At 35.4% G+C, this 12,741-nt stretch overlaps 1 protein-coding gene across 7 annotated transcripts in view; it reads right to left on the bottom strand.

Annotated features, from left to right (window-relative positions):
* The window catches only part of SLC44A5 (solute carrier family 44 member 5), a 377,697-nt gene that overhangs the window by 14,957 nt on the left and 349,999 nt on the right, over positions 1-12,741 (bottom strand). For all 7 annotated transcript variants that reach the window (XM_060304202.1, XM_060304190.1, XM_060304207.1 and 4 more), the window contains one exon: positions 12,607-12,701. In XM_060304202.1, coding sequence (XP_060160185.1) covers positions 12,607-12,701 — 95 coding nt within the window. The remainder of the gene's footprint in view (positions 1-12,606; positions 12,702-12,741) is intronic.

Below are 12,741 nucleotides of genomic sequence, written 5' to 3'. Positions count from 1 at the left end.
AAGAGATAGAAGATATCCCCCCCAAAAAAATCAAACAGAATTTATAGAGCTGAAGAATACAATTGAACTGAAAAATTCAATAGGGGGATTCATAGCAGATTAGATCTAGTGAAAGAAAGGATTGATGGACTCCCTCTTGCGAGAGCACCAAAATCACAACTAACTGCTGAACAAGCATTGACAGGAAGACACTGGTGGAACTCACCAAAAAAGATACCCCACATCCAAAGAAAAAGGAGAAGCCACAGTGAGACAGTAGGAGGGGCACAATCACAATGAAATCAAATCCCATAACTGATGGGTGGGTGACTCACAAACTGGAGAACACTTATACCACAGAAGTCCACCCACTGGAGTGAAGGTTCTGAGCCCCACGTCAGGCTTCCCAACCTGGGGTCTGGCAATGGGAGGAGGAATTCCTAGAGAATCAGACTTTGAAGGCTAGCAGGATTTGACTGCAGGACTTTGACAGGATGGGGGAAACAGAGACTCCACTCTTGGAGGGCACACACAAAGTAGTGTGTGCATCGGGACCCAGAGGAAGGAGCAGTGACCCCATAGGAGACTGACCCAGACCTACCTGCTAGCACTGGAGGGTCTCCTGCAGAGGTGGAAGGTGACTGTGGCTTACTGTGGGGACAAGGACACTGGCAGCAGAAGTTCTGGGAAGTACTCCTTGGCGTGAGCCCTCGCAGAGTCCGCCATTAGCCCCACCAAAGAGCATGGGTAGGCTCCAGTGTTGGGTCACCTCAGGCCAAACAACCAACACGGGGGGAACCCAGCCCCACCCATCAGCAGACAAGTGGATTAAAGTTTTGCTGAGCTCTGCCCACCAGAGCAACAGCCAGCTCTACCCACCACCAGTCCCTCCCATCAAGAAACTTGCATAAGCATCTTAGATAGTCTCATCCACCAGAGGGCAGACAGCAGAAGCAAGAAGAACTACAATCCTGCAGCCTGTGGAACAAAAACCACATCCACAGAAAGATAAGACAAAATGAAAAGGCAGAGGACTATGTATCAGATGAAGGAACAAGATAAAACCCCAGAAAAACAACTAAATGAAGTGGAGATAGGCAATCTTCCAGAAAAAGAATTCAGAATAATGAGAGTGAAGATGATCCAGGACATTGGAAAAAGACTGGAGGCAAAGATCAAGAAGATGCAAGAAATGTTTAACAAAGACCTAGAAGAATTAAAGAACAAACAAACAGAGATGAACAATACAATAACTGAAATGAAAACTACACTAGAAAGAATCAATAGCAGAATAACTGAGGCAGAAGAATGGGTAAGTGACCTGGAAGACAGAATGCTGGAATTCACTGCTGCAGAACACAATAAAGAAAAAAGAATGAAAAGAAATGAAGACAGCCTAAGAGACCTCTGGGACAACATTAAACGCAACAACATTCGCATTATAGGGGTCCCAGAAAGAGAAGAGAGAAAGGACCCGAGAAAATATTTGAAGAGATTATAGTCAAAAACTTCCCTAACATGGGAAAGGAAATAGCCACCCAAGTCCAGGAAGTGCAGAGAGACCCATACAAGATAAACCCAAGGAGAAACACGCCAAGACAAATAGTAATCCAATTGGCAAAAATTAAAGACAAAGAAAAATTATTGAAAGCAGCAAGGGAAAATTGACAAATAACATACAAGGGAACTCCCATAAGGTTAACAGCTTATTTCTAGCAGAAACTCTACAAGCCAGAAGGGAGTGGCATGACATATTTAAAGTGATGAAAGGGAAGAACCTACAACCAAGATTACTCTACCCAGCAAGGATCTCATTCAGATTCGATGGAGAAATCAAAAGCTTTACAGACAAGCAAAAGCTAACAGAATTCAGCACCACCAAACCAGCTCTACAACAAATGCTAAAGGAACTTCTCAAAGTGGGAAACACAAGAAAAGAAAAGGACCTACAAAAACAAACCTGAAACAATTAAGAAAATGGTAATAGGAACATACATATCAATAACTACCTTAAAGGTGAATGGATTAAATGCTCCAACCAAAAGACACAGGCTGGCTGAATGGATCCAAACCAAGACCCATATATATGCTGTCTACAAGAGACCTAATTCAGACCTAGGGACACATAAAGACTGAAAATGAGGGGATGGAAAAAGATATTCCATGCAAATGGAAATCAAAAGAAAGCTGGAGTAGCAATACTCATATCAGATAAAATGGACTTTAAAATAAAGAATGTTACAAGAGACAAGGAAGGACACGACATAATGATCAAGGGATCAATCCAAGAAGAAGAAATAACAATTATATATGCACCCAACATAGCAGCACCTCCATACATAAGGCAACTGCTAACAGTTCTAAAAGAGGAAATCGACAGTAACACAATAATAGTGGGGGACTTTAACACTTCACTTACACCAATGGACAGATCATCCAAACAGAAAATTAATAAGGAAACACAAGCTTTAAATGACACAATAGACCAGATAGATTTAAATGATATCTATAGGACATTCCATCCAAAAAAGCAGATTACACTTTCTTCTCAAGTGTGCATGGAACATTCTCCAGGATAGATCACAGCTTGGGTCACAAGTCAAGCCTCAGTAAATTTAAGAAAATTGAAATCATATCAAGCATCTTTTCTGACCACAATGCTATGAGATAAGAAATCAATTACAGGGAAAATAACGTAAAAAACATAAACACATGGAGGCTAAACAATACATCACTAAATAACCAAGAGATCACTGAAGAAATCAAAGAGGAAATCAAAAAATACCTAGAGACAAATGACGATGAAAACACGATGATCCAAAACCTATGGGATGCAGCAAGAGCAGTTGTAAGAGGGAAGTTTATAGCAATACAATCCCACTTCAAGAAACAACAAACATCTCAAGTAAACAATCTAACCTTACACCTAAAGGAAGTAGAAAAAGAAGAACAAACAACACCCAAAGTTAGAAGAAGGAAAGAAATCATCAAGATCAGAGCAGAAATAAATTAAATAGAAACAAAACAATAGCAAAGATCAATAAAACTAAAAGCTGGTTCTTTGAGAAGATAAACAAAACTAATAAACCATTAGCCAGACTCATCAAGGAAAGGAGGGAGAGGACTCAAATCAATAAAATTAGAAATGAAAAAGGAGAAGTTACAACAGACCCTGCAGTAATACAAAGCACCCTAAGAGACTACTACAAGCAACTCTATGCCAATAAAATGGACAACCTGGAAGAAATGGACAAATCCTTAGAAAGGTATAACCTTCCAAGACTAAACCAGGAAGAAATACAAAATATGAACAGACCAATCTCAAGTAATGAAATTGAAACTGTGATTAAAGATCTTCCAACAAACAAAAGTCTAGGACCAGATGGCTTCACAGGTGAATTCTATCAAACATTTAGAGACGAGCTAACACCCATCCTTCTCAAACTCTTCCAAAAAACTGCAGAGAAAGGAATACTCCCAAACCCATTCTATGACGCCACCATCACCCTGATACCAAAACCACAAAAAGATAATACAAAAAAAGAAAATTATAGACCAATATCACTGATGAATATAGATGCAAAAATCCTCAACAGAATACTAGCAAACAGAATCCAACAACACATTAAAAGGATCATACACCATGATCAAGTGGGATTTATCCCAGGGAGGCAAGGATTCTTCAGTATATGCAAACCAATCAATGTGATACACCATATTAACAAATTGAAGAAGAAAACCCATATGATCATCTCAATAGATGCCGAAAAAGCTTTTGACAAAATTCAACACCCATTTATGATAAAAACGCTCCAGAAAGTGGGCATAGAGGGAACCTACCTCAATATAATAAAGGCCATATATGACAAATCCACAGCAAACATCATTCTCAATGGTGAAAAACTGAAAGCATTTTCTTTAAGATCAGAAACACGACAAGGATGTCCAATCTCACCACTATTATTCCAACATAGTTTTGGAAGTCCTAGCCATGGCAATCAGAGAAGAAAAAGAAATAAAAGGACTACAAATTGGAAAAGAAGAAGTAAAACTGTCACTGTTTGCAGATGACATGATACTATACATAGAGAATCCTAAAGATACCACCAGAAAACTACTAGAGTTAATCAATGAATTTGGTAAAGTTGCAGGATACAAAATTAATGCACAGAAATTTCTTGCATTCCTATACACTAATGATAAAAAATCTGAAAGAGAAATTAAGGAAACATTCCCATTTACCATTGCAACAAAAAGAATAAAATACCTAGGAATAAACCTACCTAGGGAGACAAAAGTCCTGTATGCAGAAAACTATAAAACAATGATGAAAGAAATTAAAGATGATACAAACAGATGGAGAGAGATACCATTTTCTTGGATTGAAAGAATCAATATTGTCAAAATGACTCTACTACCCAAAGCAATCTACAGATTCAATGCAATCCCTATCAAATTACCAATGGCATTTTTTACAGAACTAGAACAAAAAATCTTAAAATCTGTATGGAGACACAAAAGACCCCAAATAGCCAAAGCGGTCTTGAGGGAAAAGAACGGAGCTGGAGCAATCAGACTCTCTGACTTCAGACTATACTACAAAGTTACAGTAATCAAGACAATATGGTACTGGCACCAAAACAGAAATATAGGTCAATGGAACAGGATAGAAAACCCAGAGATAAACCCACGCACCTATGGTCAACTAATCTATGACAAAGGAGGCAAGGATATACAATGGAGAAAAGACAGTCTCTTCAATAAGTGGTGCTAGGAAAACTGGACAGCTGCATGTAAAAGAATGAAATTAGAACACTTCCTAACACCATACACAAAAATAAACTCAAAATGGATTAGGGACCTAAATGTAAAATCAGACACTATAAAATTCTTAGAGGAAAACATAGGAAGAACACTCTTTGACATAAATCACAGCAAGATCTTTTTTGATCCACCTCCTAGAGTAATGGAAATATAAACAAAAATAAACAAATAGGACCTAAGGAAACTTAAAAAGCTTTTGCACAGCAAAGGAAACTACAAACAAGGTGGAAAGACAATCCTCAGAATGGGAGAAAGTATTTGCAAACGAATCAATGGACAAAGGATTAATCTCCAAAATATATAAAGAGCTCATGCATCTCAGTATTAAAAAAACAAATGACCCAATCCAAAAATGGGCAGAAGACCTAAATAGACATTTCTCCAAAGAAGACATACAGATGGCCAGGAAGCACGTGAAAAGCCGCTCAACATCACTAATTATTAGAGAAATGCAAATCAAAACTACAGTGAGGTATCACCTCACACCAGTGAGAACGGGCATCATCTGAAAATCTACAAACAACAAATGCTGGAGAGGGTGTGGAGAAAAGGGAACCCTCTTGCACTGTTGGTGGGAATGTAAATTGACACAGCCACTATGGAGAACAGTATGGAGGTTCCTTAAAAAACTAAAAACAGAATTACCATATGACCCAGCAATCCCACTACTGGACATATACCCAGAGAAAACCATAATTCAAAAAGACACATGCATCCCAATGTTCATTGCAGCACTATTTACAATAGCCAGGACGTGGAAACAATCTAAATGCCCATCGACAGATGAATGGATAAAGAAGATATGGCATATGTATACAATGGAATATTACTTAGCCATAAAAAGGTACGAAATTGGGTCATTTCTAGAGACATGGATGGATATAGACTGTCATACAGAGTGAAGTAAGTCAGAAAGAGAAAAACAAATATCGTATGTTAATGCATGTATGTGGAACCTAGAAAAATGGTACAGATGAACCAGTTTGCAGGGCAGAAATTAAGACACAGATGTAAAGAACAAACGTATGGACACTACGTGAGGAAAGTGGTGGGGGGGTGGGTAGTGGTGTGATGAATTGGGAGATTGGGATTGACATATATACACTAATATGTATAAAATGGATAACTAATAAGATCCTGCTGTATAAAAAAAAATAAAAGAAAATTCAAAAAGAAAGAAAAGATTGATGAATTCAAAGACAAGGCAGTGGGATTCATCCAATTAGAGGAAGAAAAATTAAAAAGAATGTACTTTTTACATGTTACAGAGGTCCCAGGAAAAGAAAGAGAAAGGGGCTGAAAATCTATTCAAAGAAATAATGATTGAAAACTTCCCTAACCTGGAAAATCAAAGAGACATCCAGATCCAGAAAGCTCAAAGAATATCAATGTAAAGAGATCCATACTGACTCACATAAAATTAATTTTCAAAAGTTAAAAGGTGGGTAAATGCAGCAGGAGAAAAGCAACTTCTTATATACAAGGGAATCCCCATAATACTATAAGCATATTTTTCAGCAGAAAATTTGCATGCCAGAATGAGGTAGAATGATATGTTAAAAGTGTTGAAAGAAAAATCTGCTGACCAAGAAACTCTATCTATGTGGCAAAGTTGTCCTTCAGAATTGAAGGAGAGGTAAAAGTTTTCTAGACAAACAGAAGCTAAAAGTTTATCACCAGTAGAGCAGCCTTACAAGAAATGTTAAAGGGATATCTTTAAGCTGAAACAAAAGGATTCTTATTAGTAACATAAAAATATATGAAAGTATAAAACTCACAGTAAAGGTAAATATACACTTAAATTCAAAATACTCTAAAATTGTAATGGTGGTAGGTAAATAACTTAGAACTACAGTATAAAGGTTAAAGACAAAGTATTAAAAAGAACTATAATTACATAACTTGTTAATGGATACACAATATAAAAAGATGTAAACTGTGATATCAAAAACATTGTAGTGGGTTTCCCTGGTGGCGCAGTGGTTGAGAGTCCACCTGCCGATGCAGGGGACATGGGTTCGTGCCCCGGTCCGGGAAGATCCTGCATGCTGCGGAGCAGCTAGGGCCGTGAGCCACGGCCACTGAGCCTGCACGTCCGGAGGCTGTGCTCCACAATGGGAGAGGCCCACGTACCGCAAAAAAAAACCAAACAACATTGTAGTATAAAATGTGTGTTTGAGTATAAAACATAGAGCTTTTGTATGCATTTGTAGTTGTTATCAGCTTAAAACACATTGTTATAAGTATAAAATATTTTATGTAAGCCTCATGATAACCACAAAGCAAAAACCTATAGTAGATACAAGAAAGGAATCAAAACATACCACTACAGAAAATCATCAAATCACAAAGGAAGAGAGGAAGAGAGAAACAAAAACTATAAAAACAGCCAGAAAATAGTTAACAAGATAGAAACAGTAAGTCCATAGCTATCAATAATTACAATTAATTGTAAATGGACTAAATTCTCCAATCAAAAGATATAGAGGGACTGAAAGAAATTTTTTAAAAAAGACTCAAATATATGCTACCTACAAGAGTCTCACTTCACCTTTAAAGACATACTTAGACTGAAAGTAAAGGATTAGAAAAAGATTTTGCAGGCAAATGGAAACCAAAAGAAATCAGGTGTACCTATGCTTATATTAGTCAAAATAGACTTTAAGCCAAAAGCTGAAACAATACACAAAGGTCATTATACAATGAAAAAAGTGTCTATTTATCAAGGGGATATAAAAATTATAAATATTTATGCACCCAATATTGGAGCACCTAAATATATAAAGCAAATATAAACAGATATGAAGGAAGAAATAAATAGCAATATAATAATAGTAGGGAATTTCAAATTTTCACTTTCAACAATGGATAGATCACCCAGACAGAAAAGCACTGGACTTAACTACACATTAGACTAGAAGGACTTAACAGACATTTACAGTACATTCCATCCAACCACAGCAGAGTACACATTCTTCTCAAGTACACATGGGACATTCTCCAGGATAGATCATATGTTAGGTCACAAAAAAAGTTTAATAAATGTAAGAAGTGTGAAATAATGTCAAGCATCTTTTCCAAACACAGTGGTATGAAACTAGATATCAATTACAAGAAGAAAACTGGAAAATTCAACGTGTGGAGATTAAACAACATGCTACTGAACAACCAACAGATCAAAGTATAAATCCAAAGGGAAATCAAAGAGTACCTTGAGACTAAAGAAAATGCAAACACAACATACCAAAATGTATGGAATGTAGCAAAGCAGTCCTAAGAGGGAAGTCCATAGTAATAAACATCTAAGTTAAGAAGAAAGAAAGATCTCAAACAACCTAACTTTTCACCTCAAGGAATTAGAAAGAAAAAAAAAAAAAGAAGAAACTATGTACAAAGATAATAGAAGGATGGAAATAGTAAAGATCAGAGTGGAAATAAATGAAATAGAGACTTAAAAATAGGAAAGGTAAGTGAAACTACCAGCTGTTTTTTTGAAACATAAAATTGACAAACCTTTCACTAGACTAACTGAGAGAAAATGAGAGAAGACTTAAATTCAGAAATGAAAGAGGGGACATTACAACTGATACCACACAAATACGAAGGATCATAAGAGATGCTAGGAACAATCTTACACCAACAAATGGGACTACCTAGAAGAAATGGATGAATTCCTAGAAACATAGAACCTACCAAACTGAATCATGAAGAAATAGAAAATCTGAACAGATCAATTACTAGTAAAGATTTTGAATCAGTAATCAAAAACCTCCCAACGAAGAAAAGTCCAGGATCAAATGGCTTCACTTGTGAAATTGTACCAAACATTTGAAGAAGAATTAATACAAATTCTTCTCAAACTCTTTCAAATAATAGAAATGGAGAGAACACTTCCAAACACATTTTATGAGGCCAGCATGACCCTGATACCAAAGCCAGACAAGGCCACTGCAAGAAAAGAAAATTACAGGCCAATATCCTTGATGAACATAAATGCAAAAATCCTCAGCAAAATATTAGCAAATTGAATTCAATACTAGATTAAAAGAATCATATACCAAGATGAAGTAGGATTTATTCCAGGGATGCAAGTATGATTTAAGATATGCAAATCAATAAATGTGATGCTCCACATTAACAAAATGAAGGAGGAAATCATGATTATCTCAATAGATGCAGAAAAATTACTTGACAAAATTCAACCTCCTTTAGTAATAAAAACTCTCAATAAACTGGTTATAGAAGGCCTCAACGTAATCAAGACCATATGTGACAAGCCCACAGCTAACATCATACTCATTGGTGAAAAGCCAAAAGCTTTTCCTCTAAGATTAGGAACAACACAAGGATGCCTACTCTTGCCACTTTTTTCTTTTCTCTTTCTTTTCTTTTCTTTTTTTTTTTTTTTGCCACTTTTTTTCAACTTGGTACCTGGAAGTCCTAGCCAGAGCAATTAGACAAGTAAAAGAAATAAAAGGTATCCAAATCAGAAAGCAAGAAGTAAGACTGTCTCTGTTTGCAGATCACATGATATTATATATAGAAAACCCTATAGTGTCCACCAAAAAAATATTTAAGCTAATACATGAAATCAGTAAAGTTTCAGGAAATAAAATCAATATACAAAAATCAGTTGCCTTTCTATACACCAACAACTAACTATTGGAAAGAGAAATCAAGAGTAAAATTTCATTTACAACTGCATGAAAACAATAAAATACCTAGCAATAAATTTAAATGAGGAGGAGAATTATTGGGTTGACCAAGAGTTTGTTCTGGTTTTGCCATGTTATGGAAAAACCAAAATGAACTTTTTCGCCAACCCAGTATTTGTGCATTGGAAACTGTGAGCTGTAGACAAAAGAAATTGAAGAAACAAATAAGTGGCAAATATTCCATGTTCATGGATTGGAAGAATTAATATTGTTAAAATGTTCGTACTACCCAAAGTGATCTACAAATTTCATGCAATCCCTATCAAAATTTCAATGCCATTTTTCACAGAAATAAAAAAAACAATCCTAAAATTTGCATGAAACCACAAAAGGGCCAAATAACCAAAGCAATCAAGAAAGAATAACAAAGCTAAAGGCATTACACTTCCTGATTTCAAACTCTATTACAAAGCTATAGTAATAAAACAGTATGGTATCAGTATGAAAATAGACACATAGATGAATGGAAGAGAATAGAGAGCCCAGAAATAACCCATGCAATATGGTTAATTAATTTTTGACAAAGGAGTCAAGAATATATAATGGGGAAAGGATATTCTCTTTAATAAATGGTGCTGGGAAAACTAGACATCTACATGCAAAAGAGTGAAATTGGACCTTTATCTTACACCATACACAATAATCAACTCAAAATGGATTAAAGACTTGAAAGTAAAACCTGAAACCTAGAAGATTTTATAGTTGTAAGCTCCTTGACATTGGTCTTGGCAATGATTTTTTGGATTTCACACCAAAAGCAAAGGCAACAAAAGCAAAAATAAACAAGTGAGACTACATCAAACTAAAAAGCTTCTGCACAGCAAAGGAAACCATCAACAAATGAAAAAGCAACCTACTGAATGGGAGAAAATATTTGCAAACCACATATGTAATAAGGAGTTAATATCCAAAATATACAAGGAATTTATAGAACTCAACAGCAAAAAACACACAAATAACCCAATAAAAAATGGGCAAAGAACCTGAATAGACATTGTTTCAAAGAAGACATAAAAATGGCCAATAGGTGCATGAAAAGTGCTCAACATTGTTATCAGAGATATGCAAATCAAAACCTCAGTGAGATATCACCTCATACCTGTTAGGATATCTCTTATCAAAAAGACAAGCGATAACAAGTGTTGGTAAGGATGAAGAGAAAAGAGAACCCTTGTACACTGTTGGTAGGAATGTGAATTGATTACTCCATTGTGGAAAACAGTACGGAAATTAAAACAGTACTCAAGAAATTAAAAATAGAACTACTATATGATCCAGTGATTCTAATTCTGTATATATAATTGGAGGAAACAAAATCACTATCTTGAAGAGATATTTGTACTCCAATGTTCACTGCAGCATTATTTACAGTATCTAATGTATGGAAACAACTTAAGTGTCATTAAATGGATCAATGGATAAATTACGTTTTATATACAAAATGGAATATTACTCAGCCTTAAAAAGAAAGAAATCCTGCTTTTGCAGTAACATGGATGAACCTGAAGGGCATTATGCTAAGTGAAATAAGCCACACAAAAACAAATATGCATGGTATTGCTTATATGTAGGGAAAAAATGTTGAATGCCTGTAAATAGAAGAGAATGGTGGTGGCCATATGCTGGGAGTGGGAGAAATTGGGAGAGGCTGGTAAAAGGGTACAAACTTTCAGTTATAAGATGACTAAGGTATTAGGATCTAATGTAGAACATGGTGAGTATAGTTGAGTATACTGTATTGTATAATTGAAATTTGCTAAGAGAGTAGAACTTAAGCATTCACACCAAAAAAGGAAAAAAAAAAGAAGTATATGAGGTGGACAGGTGTGTCCCACCTTAAATGTGGGGATCCTTTCACAATGTATATGTGTATTAAATCATCATGTTGTACACTTTAAAAATATTACAATTTTATTTGTCAATTATACCTCAATAAAGCTGAAAAAAATTTACTTAATTTAAAAAATCCTTTGTCCATGTTGAAATAGGTTGTTTGTTTATTGTTGAGTTGTAGGAGTTATTTATATATTCTAAATATTAGTTGCTTATCTGATATATGACTTGCAAATATCTCCTCCCATTCTGTGGGTTGTCTTTTCACTCTCTTGATAGTGTCCTTTGATGCACAGACTTTTTTTTTTTTTGATGAATTCTAATTTATGTTTTTCTTTTTTGTTACCTGTATTTTTGGTGTCATATCATCATTAAAATGATCATTAAAATAATGAAACCATCATTAAATCCAGTGTCAAGAAGATTTCTTCCTATGCTTTCTTCTAAGGCTTTTATAGTCTTAGCTTTTATGTTTAAGTCTTTGATCCATTTTGAATTAATTTATGTATATGGTGTAAAGTAAGGGTCCAACTTCATTCTTTTGAATGTAGATATCCAGTTTTCCTAGTAACATTAGCTGAAAAAAACTTTCCTTCTCCCTCTGAATAGTCTTATATGTAAGCATTTATTTTAGAGCTGTCTATTCTTTTCCAGGTCTATATGTCTGTCCTTATACCAGTGCCACACTGTTTTGATTACTGTAGCTTTGTATTAAGTTTTGAAATCAGGAAATGTGAGTGTTCCAACTTGGTTGCTCTGTTTCAAGATTATTTTGATAATTAATAATAAAATATTTTAAAGTACAACCCAAGTAGAGTTTATGTGTTTGTAAACTGTATGTGTTAAGTATGAAGATTTATGCCAATGGCCACATTTATATTTTAAGCCTGACCTGTCCTGAGCTCTAGACTTGGAACTGCCTGACATCTCCACCATGCTTCTCAATATTAACAAGTCAAAAACACAGTTTTAAATCTCTTCTTTGAAATTTGTTTCTACTGGTTTCCATATCTTAGTAAATAGCATCACACATTTTTACTCTTATTTTACCATTGCTCCCCACCCCACCCCCCACCATATTCCATCCCTCAAGTCCTATTGGCTTTTCCTTCCAAACATCTCCCCAATCTGACCACATCCATCCTTATTACTGTGTCCAAGTTACAGTCATTATGTCCCCCCCAACCCCCTGACCCAATCTATTCTATTCACAGAAGTCAGGAAGTCTGAGAAAAGATGAATTCTGGAATCTTACGTTTAAGACGTTTGTCCAAGTATTCTAGGATTAATCTGAACATTTGAACTACTGCAAGAATTAAAGATCCAAATGCTAGGGATCCAGTGTGATATCTGGGCAAAGATAAAATGAGAATAAAAGTTAAAATATTTT

The sequence above is a fragment of the Globicephala melas genome, chromosome 1 (genome assembly GCF_963455315.2).
Source record: "Globicephala melas chromosome 1, mGloMel1.2, whole genome shotgun sequence".
Lineage (NCBI taxonomy): Eukaryota > Metazoa > Chordata > Mammalia > Artiodactyla > Delphinidae > Globicephala > Globicephala melas.
Note: the sequence above shows the minus strand (reverse complement) of the source record. Positions and strands in the feature narration are given on the sequence as shown.